Here is a 24854-nt window from a genome sequence, read left to right as displayed (position 1 = left end):
TTGTCGCCCAGGGTCGCATCTGGTTGCGGTGCTGCCAACCTTTTCCGTGCCGCAAGCTCCATTTTCCTATTCCCATTCAAATTTACCGTCAGTTTTTCCATTGCGTTTATTTACGATATCCTCTGTGTTTCACTTTCAATTCTTACATTTAATTCTGACGTACATCTAAAATATGTGTTCTAATTTATTTTTCTCATTTCATTATTGTTGTGGGTAATCTCTCTTGTATCTTTTTTCTGGCACTGCAGCGGTATGCTTGGGAAAACGAACTACGAATCTAGCTTCTCAACTCTTAACCAAGTGCAGATAGAAGAAACTTTGGGTCTGCCTATAAATTTGTTTCTTATAGGGCTAGATTGTTGGGATACGGTTTATTAAGTTTCACCTTGTTAAGTTAATCTATTTAAAGATTATATGGCTTTTCATTATATTTTTCTGCAAGGGTAGAAGGTATTCGAGCATCGAGCGACAGGAAAATAATAAAATAAAATGATCAAGACTTTGGGTAATATCCTTAAGAGTATAGAGAATGCAAGGACAATGCTTATAACACAAGATTAGGAATTAATCACAACTTTATATTCGAATAAATCGGAAGATCAGTTAAATTTGCTTAAAAAATGTAGAAAAATTTGAATCGTGTGAAAAAATATGAAGCACATTTTTTATAGTTTAACTCTTCACGGACTGCACAAATGGAATAACTGAAATAATAAAATACATGGCCAATAGGGGAAACTCTTTGGATTTTGCATCTACTCGACCGCTACAATGCCTTTGCAACTCTGTCTTTGTAATACGACTTAAATATATGTAATACGACTTAGTTTCTAGAACCATTTCGGCTGAATTTTACAATTTCTTTTAGTATATTCGGAAATTTCAAAGGTTTTAATTATGGTATTTAATTGAATCCCTCAAAAGTTTGCCATTTCTTTCTGGACAATTTTGAACACCAATTAAAATGGATAGTTTTCTCCTTTTAAGTTTTTTTTTTTTGTTATGGTCTAGGTAAATCTATGTGCAAAAAATATATATGTATTGTATATCGTACATTATATACATATTTATTTAAGTATGCATTTACTTATGTACGCTTTGCTTTTCGATTGACAATTTGCCAATAATAATAATAATAAATTGTATTTTATTGATACATATGTATGTATGTATAATAACTAATAAAACCACCAACAATTTTTTATATGAATTTTCTTTTATCTGGTATTTCTTTGTTTTTGCATTTCATTTTTTTTTGTTTTTTGTTTTTTCTTTGTCATATTACTTGTCTACCTTAATTAATTTCTAGCTTCTCTTTAAACTATTCTCTCTTTATTTTTTTTTTTTAACAATTATCACGTGACAATTTTACGCTTAATTAATTTAATCAGGGCAGTTGATCATTTTTTCGTTTGTGTCATGTGTGTGTGTGTTTTGAAAACATTTATATGTTTTGAGCTTTTGTCGTATATAATTATTCAATTAATATTCAATAGCTGTCACGTAGAGTTCACGGTAGAATTTATAGATTTCAGCTTGTAAAACTACTTACATATACACATAAGTGTTCGCTATTAAGCATTGCGTTTATTCATAGAGGAATTAAGTGAAATCAAACTGAGAGAATAGTGCAAAGAACTGAGGCAGGCGAATACTGATGAATGGCAGTGTGAGCAAACATCATGCCGACAAGTATCAAACGAATATCTGGATCTTCAGCGAAGTTTGATTGGAATGCAAAATTAAATGCGTTCAGGTTCAGTATTATAAGCTATTTAATATTCTCTGAAATCAAAATCCATCTTTAACTCCCAGTTTCAAATGTATACCAAGTCCTTGAATAGAGCTTTGATACAAATTTCGACTGCACTTTGCAGAAAATTCAACCAAACCTGGCAGAGATGTGCATCTTAGTAATCCTCCTGCAAGTGTTGTAGTCCCTGCTGCTTCGGCGCCCCGCGGCACATGCGTCGCAAGATGGCAATCAGCAGAGCAAATACCGCACAGATGCCAAGCGTGATGAGTGCGAGCTTGCCATAGGGCAGCTCGCTGAGATCGCGTCGCAAGCAAATCTCTGGGGACTCATCGTGGAGGACGAGCTGGCGGTACTCGCCGGCGTGGTGTAGCAGGCCGAGCTGTTCCAGATTCCACTCAATGTGCCGCGTTAGTTGGGCCAACGTCGAGGTGTGCGTCACATTGGGACAGTTGGCGATGCCGTTGCAGAGCAGATGTCGTGGAATACAGACCTGGGTGTCGCCAGGACAGCGGAAGTCACAGCCGCCGTCCTGCAACAGAGACGCAGCCAGACTACCGTCGGGATTGCGGGGCAAGTGGAACAGCTCGGTCCAGACCAGTCGGAAGATGTTCTTGCCTGGCTGGCCGTCGCCCGTGTATTGAATGAGCACCGGCAGTGGCTCCTGATCTGCGCCCGTGGCGCCGAGCTCAGCTGTGGTCAGTATGGGCAGATCTCTGGCCAGCGAGATATTCTCTGGGCAAACCACGAAACGCGGCTCCAAGCGTCCGGCCAAATAAACCTCAATTTTGGCGCTTTCGCAGCTGCGCTCAGCAAACCGAGCCTTTTCCAGATTAAGCCACAAATCCCGCTGAGCAGCCACCTTCAGTTCCCAGATGCACTTCTCCCGGCGATAATGGTGCTCCGGTGGTGCCATAGGCCCGGCCACCATGGCCAGTGCCTTCTTGTAGGGAAAGACGAGTTCGCCATCAGGTGAGGGGCCCAAGGTGATGGGTCCACAAAGCGGACCATGCGCAAACTCATAGGTCGCTTCGAACAATGGATTGGGATTCTTAAAGTACGAGGTAATCGCATGCTGACCCTGCACAATCATCTCGAGATTCATTTGATCCGCCGAGGATATAACACGCACCGCCCTCGGTATGTTGTCGCAGAAGCAGGCCAAGTTGTTTTGGAACTTGTCGCGCTCCTCCCAGATAACCAGCTTGTCCACTCGCTCCTCGTGACAGCGCGTGCACGCGTTGCTGTTGTAAGGCAGCTCCTTGAAGGACACCGAGTTCACCTCGATAATTGCCCTGGCATAGAGTCGACGATCCGTCACAAACTTGTATTGGCAGCGCACATCGCTGCCGCCGGTTCGCTTGAAAATGAGCGAGTTGAGCGGAGAGCGCAGGCGTCCTCCGGGATGCTTCCACGCGTACATTATCTCGTCGCAGAGCGTGTTGGGCACCGGATCACCGAAGCGTGTGTTGTTGAAGAAGTCGTAGTGCGCCCAGTAATAGAGCGAGCTGCCGCTATAGCTGCCCGTCTTGGAGTCGAACTGAACGTACAGCGAGGGGCTGGTGCTCACAAAGTCCACCTTCTCCATGGGACGTGAGAAGGTGTCGCAGAAGGTTTTGATTATGCGCGCAGGATCCGCATGATCCGAATCGTATATAGTCAGCGACTCGCCGCAGTCTCCCTCGTACTTCAATATGGGCGATTCAATGCGATTGATGCGAAAACTGGAACGAAAAGAGCAGGGAGAACGCGTCAGAGTGGAGTGCAGGGAATATCTGACAGCCGACTCATAAAGTAAGCACCGCAAACAGCTGCAGCCCCAGACCAAAGGCCTTTGGCTCTTTGCCAACACAGCACCGAAATTCTGGGCAACATTTTCGACATATTCGAATCAGCCAGCCGCCCCACGCGCTGCTTCATGTGCCGCGTCCTTCTACAGTTTAATATAAATTCCGACTGGTAACAGGTAAAATCTCACTTTTTACTGCCACACGTAGCCGCCTCAGATTTGGCCGCTATGTGAGCTGCATTTCGTTGCACTGCAGTTTGGCAAAAATAAATGCAGATTGCTTTGCACAGGTATTTTTGGCTGGCACGTAGAAACTCACAAATTATTGAAGAAAATGCGAAATGCTACTCAGAAATAATAAATAGACTTGTGAAATTATTGAAGACGTCAACAATCAACGACCAACCACACACTCGTCCGAAAATCACAATACAAAATAAACCAAGTTCAATTCAAAATGTGTTTTATAACATTCTCAAATATATATTTTTGCTCTCCTGTTGGCCGTCTTGGCAGCAGTAGCTAACAGTAGCTGCTTAACAATTTTGAATATTTTTCGGCAAATTTTCAATGTTGCAAATTGCCTTTCAACCAAATTTGTTTTAATGCAAGGCTCAACCTGACCGAATCATATTTTGACAAGAAATCTCTGTCCTGAACTACTGACTGATTATTGATTGGCAGGAGCTGGATATCAAATGTCTTAACCTAATGTGAACGCTTAGACGGAGTTTTGGAAATGTGAAAACATGTCTTGCAATTCTTCTCTGAAAATTTCCGCTCAAGATCGTGTCGACCTACTTTTTAGCAAAATCTATCCTTTTTCCTTTGAATTGGATGAGCAGTGCAGGCGCTATTTTATTCGTTTAGTTTGGTTTTTAAATTTAAAGAATAAACTTGATATAAATAATTATCAGACCGGGCCATAGAGTTTTCCAAAACCAGGACTCTCGACCAGGAACATATTTGCAGTTAGCCTCGAATGTGTTGAGCTTTTTGTGTCTAGCTTTAGCTACAGCTATGGCCACCGCGAAAACTTTTCCAATTATCTGTTGGCAGCCGTCCAGCCGTCCAATGCACCTAGGATCCGGAGCACAAAAATAGTTTACGTAACCAACGCCAGAGCCATCCATCCCGCTAAGCAGATTTTGTACAATTACATTTGCGCTGGCCAGAAAATATGACATAATACAACATTTTATTAACCCGCACAAAGTTGGCAAATGTCAAAAGCGAGAAAAAAAAACAAATCACCATCATCAGCGGCGGGTCGGGTCCGGGACATGCGCCCCGTTTCGTACACAATTTCGTTTTCGTTTCGTATCGTTTTTTATTTGCCACATTAAGGTCTTTTTTTTATTTGCTCGTTCCTTTTGCTCTGCTACTTCTATTCATAATAGAGCAGAGTTACTATTTTGCCACCGTATTGCCCCCTTGCCCTTTCACTGACGCTGCAACAGTCGCTGTCCCTGCCCCACCCCCGGCCACTACACCCATCAGCCTCCTGCTCTAAACGTGCCCGTGCCGTTATTCACGTACGCGACGTCGAAAAGTAAGCCTGACGCCCTGCGGCATGTCCTCATAATCCGTTAGCAGCCTAGTTCTAGTTATGCTGACTCAGTAGGGAGTTTATTCAGCAGTACGACCAAAAAACAAAACGGCAAAAAAAAACGTGGTACGCCCCGCCCATAAAATATGCAATGCGGCAGCGGCAGCAGCAGTCGGACATTCTGACCGCCCACTCCTACTGCCCGCCCGCCCCCGCCCCCGCCCGGTTCGGTTGTCAACTGTTTGGGGAGCAACTGCTTAGTTATGTGCATATGGCAGTCAATTGGTGTCGTGACGTGTCGCGTCCTGTCGCGCGTCGTGTCCTGCTCAAGGCGCAGGACCTGTAAATTTGTATCCGCGATTGCAGCTTCTCTCTCGTGGAGCTCTATTCGATGCATGCGGACCATATGGAAACACAGCGTTAGACTTGAATTTGAATCGGTGTCAATTATAAATTGACTTTTTTAATTTAAACAAGCCAAAGTGCCATAACAAGGAGTCGACTTGGAGATACCCTAAACTTTCTTCTCCCAGTCGGATTAATAAAATTATAAAAAAAAAAACGTTGCTGAGTTTTATGAAATGAAAGACTTTAGATCTTCATAAAAAAACATTTAAATATTTATATGTTCATTGATTGGTGGTATTTCCCCCCCTTGCCCTATGCAAGATCTTTGCTTCAAATCTTAGACATCAGTTTTACAACCATTTCTTGCAGATGAATTGCAATTCAACCGTTTTAGCTGTACCTCACGCCTCAAGCGTTTTACATATGCGATGGATATCCCTGAAAAGTTTAAAGCCTTCCTTTAGTCCATTAGTCTTTCAGTAAGAAACAAAGTAAAGAAGTTAGTATGCAAAATCTGCAATGAGTGAAGATTCAAATGCAAGAGTTTAGAAACAGAGCTAAGCTTGTCGTCCTGTTCAAGAATATTCACACTCTCAGATAACAATCGCTTTTTGGTCAACTTCGCATTCGGTATAACTAATCCAAAAGTACACTTACAGGAATTAACAACAGCTGGCCACCAACGGGGGCAACTACTATCAAAACCCAAAACTTTGGGAAGGAACAAAAAAATCAGTAGATACTTCGTGTAGCAGAAAAAGGTGCAGGCATGACATGTTACTTAAATGAGCAAGTTTGTTGGAAACAATGTCGACAGTGTCTAGACTCCAGACATCAGGCAGCAGCGGAGGCAGCAGCAGAGCCAGAAGCAGAGACAGCAGCAGCAACAGTTAACGCAGCCAAGCAGAATCTGGTTCTGTAACTGAAGCTCTCAAGGGTTGCGAGCAGCGCTGCCAATTCAGCTATTTTCTAGCTAAGTTCTAGCTGTATTCAGATGCAATGTGCATGTGGCTGAAATTATGTATATTTTTATTTTAACTGGCTTAGCTATTTCTGGTATACGATCGAAACTACTTCACGGGTTGTACTTAAGCTCATATTAAGTGATCCTACGGCAAGTGTACTAAGGTAAATATTAAATGATTCGACTTGTCCCCAAAAAACACACAAATTAGCCAAATTAACTGTTCCGATTGCTTGCTTTATTTATTTTGTCAATTTAATTTAGCCATATTGAAGCTAGTTAATCTTTTGGGGCGGCAGTTGGCAACACTGATTGCGAGGCGAAATTGTTAGCTACAACAAGTGTAGGTAAAGGCAAACAGAGAATGGGATGAACTGTCAAGCGGGGCGTGCTGTGGCTCTGCGTGTTTCTGGAGTGGGGGGGAGGCGCGGTCTGTGTGGGCGTGCAATTGTTGTCATGGGCGTTGCAACAACTTGAGTGAAGTTGGCAGCGAGCAACAGCAACAAAAACAGCAAAGACTACCAAAGACAAAAACTTAACGGGCTAGTACGAAATTCTGCACAGCTCACGCAGTTCTCTATTGCTATTTTTTGTTTTTGTCTACTTTGAACTTTTTGGAGCGACTGCGAAGCTAGCTGATAACTAACGGTGCTTGCACGCACACACACACACACACAAAACACGGCTGCCACTTGTGAAACATATTCTGTACCAAGAATTCGTTGGACAAGTACCATCAAAGGTACAAAAATAAAGTTTACTCTTTGAATTTTTATGGGCATTTGTAATTAAAAATCAAAGCAAATAATTGGTACACACACCGAGGACAAACTACAATTTTGTAAAATAAAAGGTACACTGTACCATTACAAAAGTTTAGTTGGTACATTTCTATCACATGTGGCGTCCATACAAGCAAACATTAAGGAAACACAGACACACACACACACACATACAAATGCCTGTCTCTCTCTCTCGTGCCTCTCAGCTCGTCGCAGTCGCCAGTGTTGCGCTTTGTGCACTGTAATCACGCAATCATGTTGCCCACTTCTGAACTCTTAATGGCAATCGGTGTAAACGTGCGCACAAGTTCTCCGTTCGGTTGGGCTTTGGGTTTAGTTCTACTCGTTTTGTAGGTGGACATAAATATTTATCTTTTGGCAAAAACTTGTTTGATATTTTACTCCTCTATCCCCATCCATGTGCACAACTGCAAGCGCGGGTGTTTTATCTGTGTATGTGTGTGTATCTGTGTGTGTGTGTGTGTGTTTGTGCTTCTGAGTCTGATGTTGGCCATGCACATAGTTTTCTTTGCAGTTTTTAGCCAAAAACTTGGCAATGTTTTGCAACATTCTCTGCATAAATTATAAGGTTGCAACATGGTCAAATGTGCAGAAATCGTTGCCGTTACTCTGACAACTTCGGGACAATGTTGAGGTAATACTTTATGCTGCGGCAGATCACGACAAATAGCATTCCCGGATTTACAAGACTAGCATAAGCGAAACAATCTTTAAGGTACTTATGAACAAACATGAACAAACGTGAATTATAGTATTTATTTCTTGAAGAATATTTTTGGCAAAATGTTGAAAGGATATTGATAATTGTTTGTTTTTTTTTCCTGGAAAAAATATTTATGACTACAAAAAGTCTTCTCCGAGCCCATCAATTGATATAGCTATATGGACTTGTCTTTCTGTCTATTATAATGGAAGACAATGGGAGGTAGAGCCTTACCTTTTTATTCTTTGACGCTGGATTTTCCAAATAATAATAATCAATAATTTGTAATATACTATTTTAATCCAATTTTATCCAAAAACAAATCTATTTCCTATTGATTAGACACAAACTACTTGGGCAATGTCGTCCTCAATGCTTTCAACACATTTTAAAAAAACTGTTAAGTCAACTGCAAAATGTATCCTAAAATATCCGGTTTCAATAAGGTCAACAACCTATTCCAATTAAGTCCCTAAGATGGCAACGCTTTAGTAAATGAGAATTTGATAAGTTTTCAGAATCTATAGATATCCCGAGAATCATCTCGGGATAATCAACCCTTTTGCAATTTAAATGTTGTTTACTTCTGAGCACTTCTCGGTACACCCTTCGATGGCATCCAATTAAAGGAACCGAACCATCAGTGTCCTCAAAATGTCAGAGCTGGAAAACTTTGCCATCTTCTTGGCGACCGCCGCCCGATCCTACACGGAGGAGGAGGGCCAAAATGAAACTCGCAAAACCGCAGCACAATAAAATATTTCCCTACCCAAATGCATAGGCGCCTTGCATTCAGAATGGAGGGGGTTGGGGACTTTCAGTAAATGCAAACTCAAAATGCACGACCGAATGCGACACTTGGACAAAAGTTCAGAGAACGGATTCAGACACAAACAACGGCCCGGCGACGCCGACAAGGATAAGAAAGGCAGAGAGGGGGGTCGGGAAGCGACGGGGGCGCTGCACAAAGTAAAAAATATAAAGAACAACTTCAACTCGACACGTTAAATTAAAATGTCACATAAATCTTTGCGGCAAATTTCATTAAAATACGCTTACAGCATAGAACGCAGCGCCAAAATGAATTGAAGCTGGACTGGGACAAGGATTGTGAATGGGGCATGCCCCAAAAACCGCCAACAGGCGCCCACATAGCCGCAAAACTTTGCACTTTAAGTGAAATGTCGTCGACGTCTATGGATTTTAAACGGGAGCCTCTCGGACAACGCCTCTTCTCGGGGTATTCGCAATAAACTAAAGCTCGTTGGGGCATGTGGAGAACTAAACAAAGGGAACAGACAGTCCGACAAAGGGCGTAAACAGTGTTGGACAATACACTAATATGGCACTTGGAGGATGTTGACTTGCCTAAATCAGACCATGGATATGAATATTTTTTGTTAATTTTTCCTTTTTATCATGAAAAATAATTGTGATGTACGTATTGACGACTTATGATGGAAATATGGCAAATAATTCAAGTTCCTTAATTTTACAATTTTATGTATGCAATTAAATCAGAAAATATGCTTTTATGTCTACTGCACTCTACGATCATATTAGAGTAATGAAAGAAATGAGTTTCATATTTGAATTCTTACCTCGGGAAATACAGTCGCACAATTTCGCCGGGATGTCCTTTGATGTGATAGCTGCAGGAGGTGTTCGGTGGATACCAGTGTGCGATGCTGAGAAATATGCCCTCGCTGGCACTGCTGTCCTTCAGCGAATCGGAGCTGAGCAGCCAGTCGCAGACGCCGTGCTTTATACCCGCAGTCTCCACATGGCCTGGCCAGTTGCCAACATTGAAATGAAAGCCGGTATTGAGCAGCGGACCCGCCGGTGATGTTACAAACTCCACGTACATGTATTGTGAAGTGCCTGCGGACGGGAACGGGAACGGGAACGGGAACGCGGTTGAAAAGTGGACTCTGGCTATCGGGCAATCGCCATCGGCGTTGCCTTTGTACTTACCAATAATGCTGAATGGGAACTTGCCCAGACCGCAAAATTTGCCTATCAGCGGCGAATGCTCATCGCGTCCGTCATAAACGGCTAACCAATCGTAGGGGCAGTGCTCGTTACCAGACCCTATGGGCCTGATGGGGCAGGTCATCACGTTCTCGCATCTGTGAAGAGACCGCGAGTTGAATGAAACCAAAACTGATTAATGTGTCCGCTGATGAAGTGTTTGCACTATTCATTTAAAGAGTGTTCCCCAAACACCAAGAGTATAATCCTTTGATTCTTTGATGGATGCGCAAAAGGCCAAATTTAATTTTTCCCTTGACACAGACGTCAACTTAATGAAACCCAGCAATTAATGGATGCACCTCGCTAAATTCCAATTGCAGAGATGCGATGAAAAAATAAAAACAAGTAAGCATTTCGAAGTCGGGCGTATCCGACAGCGTAATCCAGCTCTAAGTAAATTTAGGTTTGCCACACCTCCATTTAAATTCCAAATTTCAAGTCTTTAGAGGGCCAAAATAAAAAATGAAGACGGACTTTGCAACCAACCAATATACCCTCTTCACTTTGTGAGCGAGTATAGAAAAGAGGACTGCAGAAAGCACAGCCTGAAACTGAATGAAAGACAGATTCCCGTGAAAGGCATAGAAAAGTTGGCGGAAAATGTGTATGTGAGACAGGGACGTGGCTTATGTTAGTTAAGCAAGTCTTGAGATCTTGCTAAGTGCCAATTAATTCACTTAGTTCCCGATTCACACACATTCACACACATACAGGTCAAACATTTTGATGGGTCAAACAACCCCTTGACCCCGATTAACTACGCCTCTGTCTATGACATTCATTTGCAGTTTGGCAGCGCACATAAAAAAAACGAGCGTAAAACATTCAAAGCGTCTGTTTTGAAGCATTTTCTAACTTTAAGTTCCGGACCACTGTTTGTTTTTTTTTTTGCGCTATCTTCTTGCTCAGGTAGAGCTCTGCGAAAGTGACCTTTGTGCAGCGATTCGCTCAGGTTTGGCCATTGACGAGGTCTGAAACCCGGATATTCCCCTTTCCAGCCATTTGTTGGAAATACAATTTGCCAGAAGGCGGAGAATTTCATGCCGATTCAAAAGGCAAACGAAATGCCTTTCACCTGAATGTGCGTGTGCACGTGTGTGTGTGTGTGTGTGTGTGTGTTTGTGTGAACTTTCTAATTGAAAGCTAACTTTGGCAATTACGCTCTGGACTTTAATCAAATGCGGGCCGAGAAATGGAAGCGGACCGTGCGACTCGAAATTGCAACAAAAATGCCAATTTAATTGACATTTTATTGAGCCTTTGACTGCTGGCCGAAAAGTTAAAGGGAAACTTTTTTCAAGAACTTTAGATCTATTCGTCGTATCTGTATCTATTAGCCAGGCAGTTGTTCGGTGCGCTATCGTTTCACTCAATTTAATCACTTTGTCAGCAAGTTTCCGATTCGTCTTTATGCTGTCTAGCTTTCGGGCAACCTAATCTAACTTATTGATAATAAATGCGTAGAGCAAAAAAGTTGATTATTTTTTCTTTTTCTATTTTTTTTTTATTTTTCGCAGCCAGCAGTCAACTTGGGGGCTGGCGAAAGTTTCGGCCAACAGACATATCAAAAATAACTGACTGGTAATAATTTCGGCATATTAAAAAACTTTTTTCTCGATGACTTTTGCATTTATTTCGCCTCGACTATGCCCAAAAAAAAAAAAAAAGAAAAACGAAATAAAGTTCAACTAAAGTTTGTTGTGTGTGTTTGTATGTTTGTAAGTTTGTGTCGGGCTTTGCCGAGAAAATGCTGCGCTAGCAAAATGTGTTCGGTGTTTGCTACGCAGAAATTAGAAAAATGTTTTGGAAAACTGGCAGCCAAACGAGCCTCGACATCGAAATAAACTGAACTGATTTATAAAGGAGGCAACGGCAAAGTTGCCGCTGACTTGGCACAACACATTCCCACACACGCACACACACACACACACTCGCACACACACGTGCATAATGTGAGTGGTCAGGTCAATGTTGCCCTGAGATTGAGCCTGGCATCGCAGGGCTGGGACTCGGAGTGTTTTATGAACTGGATTTGATGGAGCTTTGTGTAATGCTTAGATGGATTATGGTGATTGTTTGTAAATATTATCGCCCCGAGCGCATAATCAACCAAGTGCTGTTACTTAGACGTCTTGCCTAATCGGGTCAGGACACCATTTTTGATTGCCTTATTCTACAGAGTATATTTTCAGTTCTTGTTTCTGAGCAAGGTATATCGATAAAACTTTACTGCATGCAATAAATAACTTCTTGTATGACAAATTGTTGTTGTTTTGAATATATCTTCACCAACTTTACCACTCACTAATGCTTCTAATCTACGAGAAAAACTTATTTACCATCGGACTACTCAATAAGTGGCTACATGTCTGCAAAATCTTGGTATTAAAAGTGGGCATAAGAAGGGATTCTTCTTTTCATACCCTGTACACATTCAAAATGAGTCAAATGTGGTATATTGCTCTTGCGCATATTTATGTAACAGGCAGAGGACGGGCATGGCCGAACTCATAATCTATTTAAACTCTTGATAAGCACTGAATCGTTTTAGCCAAATCGAGGAAAGAATATATTCTTCTTTTTTAACATAACTCAAAAACTAAGAGGAATTTAAAAGAAAAAATTTATATTAAGCCTCATGGATTTCATCCTTCATGCTATATAAACATTAAAGTTATTTGAGTTGAATTCTTCCCCGAGGAATGCCTCTTGCCTAGTTATTCTCCCATATGCAAATATTCTATTCTATTTATATACAATGTGTAGAATGTTTGCCTAACTTGTGGTAATCAAAACTTGTCTCAGTCAGCAGTCTTTTTGTAATCTCTAATTAATACCCTTGGCAACAAACACAGCCTTTAACTTTTGGATTAGTTTACCAAGTTCTTTGACTAAATGTTTCAAGCAATCTCCCCGCACCCCCAATCCCAATCCAGGCAAATGCAAACAGCCCAAGCTAAACATCATTAATGGAATTTCACCATTGAAACCCTTTCCGAAAAACATTCGATTAACTTGCCTCTCCCATCACACTCGGCGATTAGCTCGATGGCAGCGTTTTTGTTTGACTAATCCTTTGCGGACCGATCCCCACTCGGCCCCGCTGCTGACCCCTTTCTCGAACCGTTTTATCGACCGGGAGTAACTTAGACTTGCAAATTAATACGCACTTAAAGCGGATTTCCAACTAGTCCAAAAGGGAACATTCGTCCTTCCGTCCTCCTGTTACCTGCCCGCAGCCCAATCCCAGCTGCCAGATCCACACAAGCGAGCGTTTCCGGCTCCTCGCGTTTTCGCTGTCAAAGTTGGCACTTTGACATGCCTCGTGTCTGGCAGGACTTTTCAGCGCTCAAAAGGTAAATATTCAAATTGAATCTATAAAAATAAATTGAATGTTGCTTATCTAATTTCGAACGGGAGGAACCAGTTGATGTGCACGTGCGAGTCCTGCAGGGCGAAAGACATTCGCCTGAAATATGCTGACTGGCATTTGCACTCCAAACAGCTTTAAGATACTTAGACACTTCTGCTGGCCATTTGCAAAGTGCCTCCGCCGAGAAGCGGGGCTAAAGTTGGCATTCGAATCCAACTTGGAGCTGCACCCCCGCAATGATAAGGCAGAAAACGGCGGCGGGATATTTAATGACTGGCCGCAGCGTTTGCGAAAGGTCAGTGAATGGCAAATGTAAATTGTATTTGCCAGCAGTCAGTCAGTCAGGTGAGTTGGGCAGAAGGGTAGGCTGGGCTTTGCACAACCCTTAGCCACATAAAATATTTAAGTTCTGATTTAAGCCCAAAACACAGCTGGCATTTTGCCTGTGTCCCCACAGAGCTGTTAATACTCGGGAGAGACTTCAGTTCCATGGAATGCTTGTTTTGCATAAGCAAACTTATCCAAAGGCATGAAACGATTAAATAAAAGCTCAAAACAGCAGCCCATTAAAACTGACTCAGACGGGTATATTAGATAGGTGCAAATCTATGTGGCGGAAGGAGGAGGGCATCTCTGACACATGTCAATCTGTATATCGGACCACCTGACCGCCCACCTGTCCGCACACCGGTAACTTGAAACGAAGCACAAATATGCTTCAGTTTCAAAAACAAGACAAGTTTGTCGCTATTTTTATCACATAATTTCATATCTCAGACAGCTTGGAATATAATAAAATAATAAAATTATATAGCTAGAATGTATGCATATCTTCGGATCTCCTTTGAATTAAGACCGTTTTGCAAATATGTGCGAGTTCTCTTGGACAAATTCTACCTATACAGCAATATAGTATTGTAGAGCAGCATAGTTAGTTGACTTAGTAAAAAGTTCTTTTAACAAGAACTTACTTTTTGACTGTATATCGTTTCTATATATGGCTACATTACTTCGCTTGTTGATGCTGATCAAAAATGCAAGTATAATAGTATAAAGGGTGGGCGATATCTTCTTCCATGCTTTACACATCTTATGACAAAATTATTATACCCCTTACAAGGGTAAGCATATAAGCTTTTTTTAAGGCAATCCCTTGCATTTTGGTATATACCCAAGGAAACTAAGGGCTTAGCGAATAAATGTTTTACTTTTAACGCTTTGAGTTTTACGAAGTCATTTAAAAAGGTACTTTAAATGGCAAAAGAATAGGTAAGCTCATTGAATTCCTTGCAACTATTATGTAAAAAAAAAACTAACAGAATTTGAATTTCTTTGATTTTTGCTTTGTTTTTTCTTGCCTTTTATTCTGGGCATATTTTATACATGCACACACACACACACACAATGCAGTAATAGATATGCTTGAAAAACTATTGCATTATTTATCACAAAAATAATTTAATTTGTTGGTCCTTAAAATTTCTGCAAAAATTCTATATTGCAATTTAACGTGTTTTCTCTGTTGCGAAAATCCATGCGGATTTCACGGCATTTTTATTGCTCGACCGATTTGAGATCCGCATCGCTGCTCCATCATTCGCCTTGATAGAGCATTAAAGTAAGTAACGAGTCAACCAATCCGACATTTTCATTATTTCAGCATTAATAATACAAAATCAGCAATGGCTGTTTTGAGCGCTGCATCGCACCCCAAAAATCACTCAAAACGTAATCCCTTAGCCAATTTCGAATGCAGACAGAAAAGGTGGCAGAGATGGCAGAAGATGGTGTTCGTGGCTGGGGATTGCGATTCGGCTTGGGACTGGGACTGGGACTGGGACTGGGTGTGTGACATGTCGCCAGCGTTTTCCACGAAATCGGTGCCAATTTTTGCAGAGCGCTCTGTCAAATTGTCATTGTCAGCATGCCAAATGCATTACAGCAACTGCAACAGCAGGCTACACGTAATGCTGACTGCTAGCCAATGGCAAAAAAAATAAAAAAAAAAAAAAAAATGGAAGGAAAAATGGTTAAAATTTGGAACGGCAGTCGATGTCGTTGTGCCAAAATGACAAATTACAGGGTGTTAACTTGGCGCTAATTTCTCTCGGCAATTGGCATTTGCATATATTCCAGACATATATGTATAGCTGTGTCTGTGTGCGTGTGTGTGTGTGTGTGTGGATCCTTGCGATTATCTGTCTGTGGCATATCTGAGCTGCTCGTTAGCTTACCTCTGGCCATCGACCGCAAACTGTTCGTTCTGCAGATATAATTTGATGTACGGCTGTCGCGTGTGCAATTTATAGCGACAGTTGAGGGCCCGGGGATAGAGGCCCGGATATGCCGGGGACTGCACGTAGCAGGTTTGCAGGCGACAATCCCGATATTCGCGTTCGCAGTAGGATCTGTGGATAGATAATTGTAATTAAATGCAATTAGTTTCATATATATTTAAGTAGTTTGTGTCTGCCCGCGCAGCCAATAAATGTCGCCAATTTTTGGGCCTGAAGTCTCGTGCACTCGCCAGCGTCTCACAATGCTCGAGAGCTTTTCCACTTGGGCACAAATCCAACAAATTAATCGCTGGAATTGCCTCGCAGGCAGCGAATAGAAACAACAAAAGCAGAAAATTGTGCTCACTGATTTGGAAATTCTTGTGCTTCTCCTTGGGAAAACCTTGTAAAATTGTTGTCGAATTACAAGAACAACTGTAAAGTGTAAGGAGAGCCGTGCGTATAATTTTCAATTTGTTCAAGTCAAACAAACGCATTGCCAGGGTTGTCAGCATTGTCAGGGCTGTCCCGGCTTGCCAAATCACACGGCTAGAAGCTGCATAAATATGATTACCATTTACCATTTTATTTGCACTCGAAATTTATATTTTTTTCTGTTCTTCGAAATTTGCCTTTCATTTCGGTTCCTTTGACTTTCGATGGATTTCTACACCCTGTGCCCATTAAAATGGCAAAAACGGGCATATCCCATAAAGACCTTATACCCTAGACCGTGCCTACAAATTGTTCTTTGATTGATTTGCCCCGAGGCTATGACAATGTAGGAGCAATGTTTATTTTTGTTCATTCTAGATTTTTCTACAGGGTATCTGCTGGATGAGCACTCTTGCATAAGATCATTTATACTTGTTCAGATTGGGTTCGTCTCGCTCGGTGTCGATGTCGATGCGCGTGACCCCAAATTAGCATAAAAATCATATTGGCCATGTGGGCGCTGGGTCTGTGGCTCGGGAATTGCAGAAATCTTATGGGTGGGTTTGAGTTTGAAATAAGGCGGTTTTCGATGAAATGAGACCTTAAAATGCGGCATTGTGATTGTGCGCAAAGAAGGGAGGAGGGGGGCTAGTTAAAACTGAATATATGGTTGAGAGGAAACAAGATATTTTTCTTCTTTTTTGAAAGCAACTGGAATTCCTTAAATGAAATTAGATAAAAGACACGAAATCTATTCAACATTTTTCAGTTTGTTATGGGTTATTTTCATGACTATTTTCTGTATAATCGTATTTTCTGTATAATCGTATTGCCAAATGTCCTTGTCATCTGTAAACAGCCCCGATTCCTAAATAGAAATGTGCATATCGTAAAAGTTTGAAATCATCTAGAAGTGACAGACAAGCTAGTATAAATCCTAAAGTGCCGATGATCCCAACCCAAACCCAAGCCCAATCCAACCCAGCCCGAATTGCGCAACCTTTAGACCGATGCGAAGCAATGCTTAAAACTTGCAACTTATTTTATTAAGATAAAAGTTAGAGGACTTAGTAAAAAGAGAGGGAAAATCAAATGAAATTTAATGTCTGCAAAGTTTTTGGGATAACTGAATGCTCGTTTTGGCCCATGGAAGCGCCTGCTGTCTCAATGTGTCTCTCGAACATTTTTCGCGAGTTTATGTTGCCGCAGTGCTCCGCCCGCTGCTCCGCCCATTTCTCCAACTGCTCTTCCCGCTCCATTCTCTAGCTGGCAAATTGTAATTCAATTTTATGCGACCTTCTGTTACCGCATTGCCAGCCATGCTCCACTCCCGATTACAGGCCCCGCCTGCCGCTCTCGTTCGCATATGATTATGAAATGTTCTCCTCGTGGGGCAGTTCCAGCAATTGTAAGAGACAACCGTCTGTGCGTCCGGGTCCCCTCAAAAACCACTCAAGTTGCGTGCAACATAATAAAATTAAATTAACGCATCGCTGGCTACAAAGTAGTAACTGTCAGTTGTCAGTTGCCACGCCTCCAGCCCCCTCCCTGAGCCAAGCCCCACAGGATGGCCCATAAAAGTGGCACAAAGGCGCTAAACATTATCGATAAGCTCGGGCACAGCGGCCAGTACATCCACGCTCACTCTCTCTCTCTCTCTCTCTCTCTCTCTCACTCTCTGTTAGTCCATCTTTTTGTAGATTACGTATACGCACCCTTGCACAACTTCGCCACGTCGATTTGGATATAATTCCGGATGCTGGCCATAGCGTAAATAGACTTCGGTTTGCTGTTCGGCGCGTGAATCGAATGTGAAGTAGGTCTGCAAAGAGAATAGAACACAAAAACGGCACTAAGTGAGTTGAAATTCATGTATTGTTAGCGGCTGCTGCTGCTGCTGTTTTTTGTTTTCTGTGTGGCTACGCAAATCACGTATACGCACTGTTGCCCTAGTCAGCTGCTAAGCTGCTTGCCATTAGTGGCCATAGTCCTCACTGATGAATTTTGTCAATTTACCGCACCCTGCCAGCATTTCACCACGCAAGTTAGCACACACAAGCATCTGCAGCATTATTTGATGTGCTCTGAGTTGTCCCGCTCAGGTGACATGCGAGCCTTGCTTTTAAGTGTTCGCCGTTGTCGTTGTCTATGCGGCTGTTTGCTTAACGCGATGCGTTTTACCGGTTGTCGCTCTGGTCTGTTTCCATTCTTGCCCTCGTCTAGCTGTGTTCTCATCAGCACTAATGACCTGGCGTAGGCCTTCCGCCTAAGCACAGACCCAGTGGGAAATCGCAGTCGAACAGCTGGGCAGAACAAATGCTAAGTCATCAATTTGAATTTATTGCGAACAGCTAGCTCTTCAAACCTTCTTCCAATGCAATCGGACGCAATTGATATTAAATCATTCACAGACTATAAAATGGCTTAGGCATGGTCTAAATCGTTAGAGCTAGGTAGCTGAGGTTGTCTTTTGGATCGACAAAGAGGTCTAATACATTTTCTAACTTTTTCATTATTCGATTATGACAAATTAATCAAACTATAACTCGAACCATCTTGATCTCACTTCTATTATAAAACCGATAATAGGTCGAATGTGCATAGACATATAAATCATGATTCATCTTTAAATTAATATAATATAGTCATGATTTTGACTCTTTGATGACTCATTGTTATTATCATAAAGAACGTCATTATTCCGAAACTATACCCCAAATATGTGGTACTTTACCAAGCGCTGGATTCACCAGCTGAAACTACTTGGAACACTGGGACGGATTTCCAGCGGGCTCTCCTCAGTGCAGAGCGTAATGCACATGTCAATATTAAATGCGTTACCGGCGTCAATGACGTTAGCGCCACTTAACGATGTGAACAATGGCAGGCAGGTGGACGGGAAGGGAGACAGGTGTGGAGCAGTCAGACAGACGGACGGACAGACAAGCGTCCTAGTCGGAGGTAGCAACAGGAGCTACGTGCACGGTCACGCCCCGCTGTGGCAAATGGGCGGAGCCCATTTCCCAACTCATATTTGCCGCATTATGCGACTTTAAATGCATTGAATATTTTTGAACGGCGGCGCAGCTGCAGTTGTGGATGTGGATGCGGATTGCGGATGCAATGTAGCGTGGCTAGAATTATCGCCATGGCAGCGCCGGATTGTCAACAATGCTGCGACCCGACCCAATGATCCCGACCCGTTTGCCCAGCTCTCCCTTTGATAACGTGGCAAATTCGTGCTCGAATAAATTAAAAATCAGTCAGAATTCGTTTGTGTTTTGGGCTTTGTTTCTCCTGTCGCGGATGTCGCTTGTGTTGCAATTTGCGAAAATTATTTTTGATTTATTCGCCACGCATTTATGTTAATGCAAAATTGTTTTGTTTTATTTTATTTTTTTTTTTTGCTTGCAACATGCAACGCAGCTCCTGGCTGCTTCTGCTCATTAAATTGTGTACGTGGCAATGTTATTACATGCCAGCGCTCTATTATTTTTATTTATTATAAAGGATGATACCCAAGCTGGCATTTTTTCATGCGTTCAACGCATTTTCCAGAGCGCTCGCGCAAAATAAGTGGCAAAAATTGAGGCGGCGACTAAGAAAAGTCGGAAAACTTGCCGTGGCAAAAACAAAGCGATCCCTCCTCTCTCCCTCCTTCCCATGCCGTTAAGGAAACTCCTGAACTGTCTAGCAGCAGCCAACTTCAGCCAGCGTGCGGGGCGAGTTTTCATAAATATTTATGACTCCATTAAGGTGTGCATAAGACACTCTGGAGGGCGAGCTGCAGCAGCAGCAGCCGCCGTAGCTCTGCACCTGAGAGTCTGTCTCCTACATAGAGCACTCGTTCATGGCGTTAGTTTTTGTTTTTTGTGTGTGCCATAAAGTACTGCGTGGGTTGTTGTGTTTGTGGCAAGCTGCGGCATGAAGTTAATCCGTGCAGGCAAAAACGATGCAATAACAGAGCTTACCATCGGCAACTGCCGCAGGACATTCAAGTCGGATTAAGCTGCTGATCTGCAGATCTCTTCTGATTAGGCCAATTATTGAATGATTAAATCGAATATGCAGTTGGGATATTTATAAAAACTCTCAATGAACTAGCTCATGAACTGGCTCTATGGCATCGATTGTCAAATACACAACAAACAGCAAATGTTAAAGTTCAAAATGAACTATTTTAAAATATTTTGCACAGATACTGGATGCTACTAGGATACAGTCAATTTAGTTGGTTAAGAATATAAATAATATAAAGCTTAAGTGAACTAGCTTATAAGACTATAATGAATGTCAAAGCTCAGTAATAAATTTAACTGCAAGAGTGCATGTTAAAAATGAACTAGTTCACACCTTTTGGTCTAGCTATCAATCTTGAAAGGAACCAGCTCATAAGGGAAGATTTTCGAACCAATAACTCAATAATCTTTCCTACAACCAAAGCTTAACTTCAAAATAAACATTCTTATGAATTTAGGGTAAATTGTTAACTCAAGGCTTAGTTCGTTTTTGAACTTAATATTTCATGTTTTTTATATTCTATATAATTTCTAATTATATGATCGTTTATGCTAACAGAAATTCTGCGAGATTATAGCACATCTCTTATTCTATTTAAACTCCTGCTGTCACATAACGATCTTATCTTTCATTTTATAAATGCAAATGCCGCATCAAGCACACAGAAGCGCATCTGACAAAAAATCAGAGAAAGAGCACAACAACAACAAGGTTCCTCCTTACGACGAGGTGGGGTGGGCGGCATCCATGCAGCTAAATAGAATTCAAGTTGTGAAAAGCTTTTGCCATATAAAACTGCAAGCGGCAACGAGTCGCCAGCCCACTGGCTGGAGGGATGCCAGAGGGATGCGGGGAGACAGAAGACAGAAGGCGCGCAGACGACAGCCAGGGGAGAACGCCCATGTCCACGCCCCCGCAGAGGTTCGACTGAATAATGCATGCAAAATTATATATGTGTAAGCATATAGCATATATATACAATATATATATATATATATATATATATATATATATGTGTGTGTGTGCTAGCGATATACCATATGAAAAAACAAGTGCCAAAGTGAGTTGCATAGACGCAGCCAAGCAGATAGAGCAACATGGGTCACAGCCAAAGCAAGCAAACAAAAACAAAGCAGGGGGCTGAGAAAAAAGAAATAAAAAAATGACAAAATAAAACCCGTTACAATCACATAAGCAGTCTGACTGACTGACTTGCAGACACCCTGTTCTCTGTCTTAAATCGTTTCTTAGCTTAACAAATACAAATAATAATATTTATTTGTGTTTGTCAATATGTGCACGCATTGTGCACCCCAAAAGATTAGGCTTAATTGTTGCAGTTTATTGATTAGCGGTTATTTTCCATGTACACAAATGGTTAACAATATGTAAATACAATCGAACAGATTGCGTGTTGATTAAGCTTTTATTCAAGCGGCTATTACCCGAATTGTTGACATAATTTTTCACGTCCTTGGCATAGTTCTGATAAAGCTGTACCCACGTCTAAAATTATATTTTCATTGGATTGTTTTGAAAATCTAGGATTAAAAAAAAAAGTTCCTAAGGTAATAAGATAAAAATTCCATAGGATTTTAACCATGTGACTATTTAGGAATGCAAAAGAAGAAGTAGAATAAGTCGTTACGATTGCCTACGGCTGGGTACTGGGTATCTCTTGGTCAGGCAGCATCATTGAGTTCACTCTTGTTTTAAAGCAGCAAATGAAGACGACGACAGCAAAAACTTGGCTGCTGTAATATTTTCTTTAAATTATGTGATAAATATAAATATACACGAGCAGAAAATAGGACGTCTGCGAGGACATGGATAGACACGAGGAGTCTACGTGACACATGTGACATGCCGACCGGGTGAAAGAGCATGGAGCTGTGGTTTATTAGTGTAAGTGCGTTGGCGTCTGCAAGTTGGAGTCGTCAGAAGCAAGAGAACAGAGACTTTTTACAGTAATTGGAAGTTCCCGGAGTTTGTTATAGATGAAGCTGAGCTTCAGTTGCCCAGGTGTTGAGTAACTCTACCTTTTAATGCCAAAACGTGTTGCAAGGTGTTGGGCTGTAAATGCAAATTCAAAATAGGAGGGGCTTATTTAAAGCAGTTTTTGCTTTTAAGAATACCAAAAGTTGCAAAAGCTAAGAATAAAAAGTAGCATAACATAATTATGTACAAGCCCTATAACATAATGTCAATGAGTTAACATGATCTGACTTAACATATGGAACAACGCCTGAAGCAATCATTCTTCACGTTCGTGTTAAGCTCCCATTAAATGGGGCAGTTCGTGTTATAGGCATTTTAGATATTTTAAAGGAACTATTGTTTAGAATGAACATATTATGGCTATTCAATATTATTCCTACAGTGACTCTCCTCAAGTTCAAGTTCTTTTCGATATATAGGGAATCTATAAAAAGCAGCTTTGTGAATATATAAAATATATATTTTGTAACCGTTTTATTCGATATTTCAGTATTGTAAAAATTTCGCAAAAATGTAAAAAAAGAGTTTCGAAAATAAGTTTATAATATTACTGACATATTACTGCTGATGGTTTTCCAATTTAGAAACCCATCATTGAAATAATTTTAGCCCCGAGTTAAAAGAATACGATTTCAAATTTCACCACGTAAATGGCAGGTCGCGATCCAACTCACCTGATCTGTAAAGTTGTCCGTGTGGAAGAGCACCTTTACATAACTCGTTTCGCTGATGAATGTCTGGGGCTGCTCGGCTTCGCCACAGAACATGCCTGGCTCCCGGCGATTGGATACGTCTGTTTTGGCATTGCCATCAACAATCTGCAACAACAACAACAACAACAGCAACAATAATGTCATACGAAGTCACATCAAATGATAAGCAAGGACAACGGGCGCCGCAAACTATGCGAGCCACATAAATTGCTAGCGCGAATTGGATTGGATGCGAGTCCTGGCCCATAAAGCTGTCAGCCGGCGCATACGCGGGAATTACGTGGACACATATGTCATCATTTAGGCGAGGCGATGTTATAAATTAGATTTGATTGCCACGGCGCCATAAATCAGAAACGCCAACTGTGGCCTCCGGCGAGCTTAATCGAGTACTCACCTGCAGGTAGCCACCTTCGCAGTGGGTGGCATTGAGCAGCTGGCCCACTTTGAACTTCTTAAAGCGCAGCCGGAGCACGAAGTCGCGCGGAGCGCCTTTTAGGGTGCGAAAACGATACCAGCAGGTGAGCGGTCGTCCCAGATTCTGATTGCTGACCTCCGGCGAGCTGATGTCCTCGAATATGTCCACCGTTTTATTGCAGTGATCCTTGGATATGTCCGAGGAGCTGCCACCGCCGCCGTTGCCACCGCCGCCGCCGCCGCTGCCACTGCCACCTGAAAGTTGGCGAGCAAAAAATAACCAAGTCAGCTTATTAAGAGCCAGCAGAGAACATGGCACTGCCGCAACCGTTGAAATTCATTGTGCCTAATTTATACAGCGAATGCATAAATGACAAAGGGACATTGTGCTGAATTTGTAATTCCAGTCTGGCTGCCGCCCCCAAATGCAAAAGACGCACTCCTCCTCAACGTCCCTGACTGTGACAAAGGCCATGGCGGGACCTGCGTCTCGCCCACATCCACATTCATCCTTGCCTCCTGCCTCCTGCCTCCTGCCTGCTGCCTCCTGCCCTATTCATGCCCCACAGCGCCACTTCAGCAGTCAACCCGCGTAAAATTTTGAGCACTGAGTCGACTCAAGTCGTGTCGGTCGTGTCGTGTCGGGGAGTTTGTGTTTGTTGTTTTGAATGGTTTCTTCAGAAATTGCTCAGCCAGGCGAATTGTAAGTTTGTTCCAGCTCAGGATGTTGACTGAATGGCAAGCAAAATTTCTATAGTTTATTGCTCAACTATGAAATACTGCTAGCAAGAAATTATTTAGATTCCTTATGGGCTCACAATTTAAGCAAATAACTGTTATTACATGGTTCAACTGATCTCAAAGTTCAGAAACCTTCTCGCTATGCGAAGTATTCGAAAACAATAAAATGATTTTTTCGAAACCATTCCAAGTACTTGCATAAGGGGATAAGAACTTTACTTTACTTTTAATATTGCAGATAGTATGGGAATATAAAATATACAAGATTTATAATCAAATATTCCAGTAAATTTTTTATATATATGCAGGATTCGGGAGAGTTTCAGAAGAGCAAGAAAAAGGCTATCAGAATATCAGTCGATGCCGAAATCTCTCAGGCTACGCACGCATAGGTTTCTTATCAATGTTTTACATTTAATTTAAATTACAGATAAACTTCACCTAGTATTATTAACTACATCTAAAATATATTTGTATCTGTATTCGAAATCTCGCATAATTTTCTGTCGGCATCTGTTTGAGGGCAAGCTAGTTTTATAACTTTACCTGATAAAAAGACGATTTCCGAATTCCAATTTAAAAATCTATTAATTATCGCAAAGCTATCACAAAATCATGAATGTCTGCGGTGCGTAACCCCAGGGTATGTCTTTATTTTGTCGTCATTGAATTTGTTAATCATGAGGTTCTTGTCGCCGGAATTTCTGTTTTGTCTTTAGACACAAACAAAGTTGCTACGTGACCAACATTTTTGTCCTCTCAGGCAATTCCTTTGATTGCTCGGCTTTGCATCGCAATGTCTTTCTTTTGCGGCATCGCTGATTTTGGGCCAGGCTTGAAATTAGTGCTGATTTGTGGTCGCCGCCAACTGGCAGCTTCTAGTTAAATTATGAATGCCAATCGTGTTCTTACTGCTTTGCTGGAGTGCGAAATTCTTG

General features: G+C 41.7%; 1 protein-coding gene across 3 annotated transcripts in view; it reads right to left on the bottom strand.

Annotated features, from left to right (window-relative positions):
- Window positions 1-1227: 1227 nt before the first annotated feature.
- LOC6626564 (uncharacterized) overlaps window positions 1228-24854 on the bottom strand; it is a 63270-nt gene continuing 39643 nt past the window's right edge. For 2 of the 3 annotated variants that reach the window (XM_002049853.4, XM_070209916.1), the window contains exons 3-9: window positions 23156-23430; window positions 22720-22863; window positions 17743-17849; window positions 15551-15724; window positions 9884-10038; window positions 9511-9790; window positions 1228-3477 (exon numbers count right to left, since the gene is read on the bottom strand). In XM_002049853.4, coding sequence (XP_002049889.3) covers window positions 1911-3477; window positions 9511-9790; window positions 9884-10038; window positions 15551-15724; window positions 17743-17849; window positions 22720-22863; window positions 23156-23430 — 2702 coding nt within the window. In that variant the 3' untranslated portion in view covers window positions 1228-1910. Of the gene's footprint in view, window positions 3478-9510; window positions 9791-9883; window positions 10039-15550; window positions 15725-15959; window positions 16117-17742; window positions 17850-22719; window positions 22864-23155; window positions 23431-24854 lie in introns of those variants that run through there. The other variant, XM_070209917.1, reaches the window with a different exon arrangement.

This window comes from Drosophila virilis, chromosome 5 (assembly GCF_030788295.1).
Source record: "Drosophila virilis strain 15010-1051.87 chromosome 5, Dvir_AGI_RSII-ME, whole genome shotgun sequence".
Lineage (NCBI taxonomy): Eukaryota > Metazoa > Arthropoda > Insecta > Diptera > Drosophilidae > Drosophila > Drosophila virilis.
The sequence above is the reverse complement of the archived record's forward strand: the minus strand, read 5'-3'. Positions and strand labels throughout refer to the sequence as shown.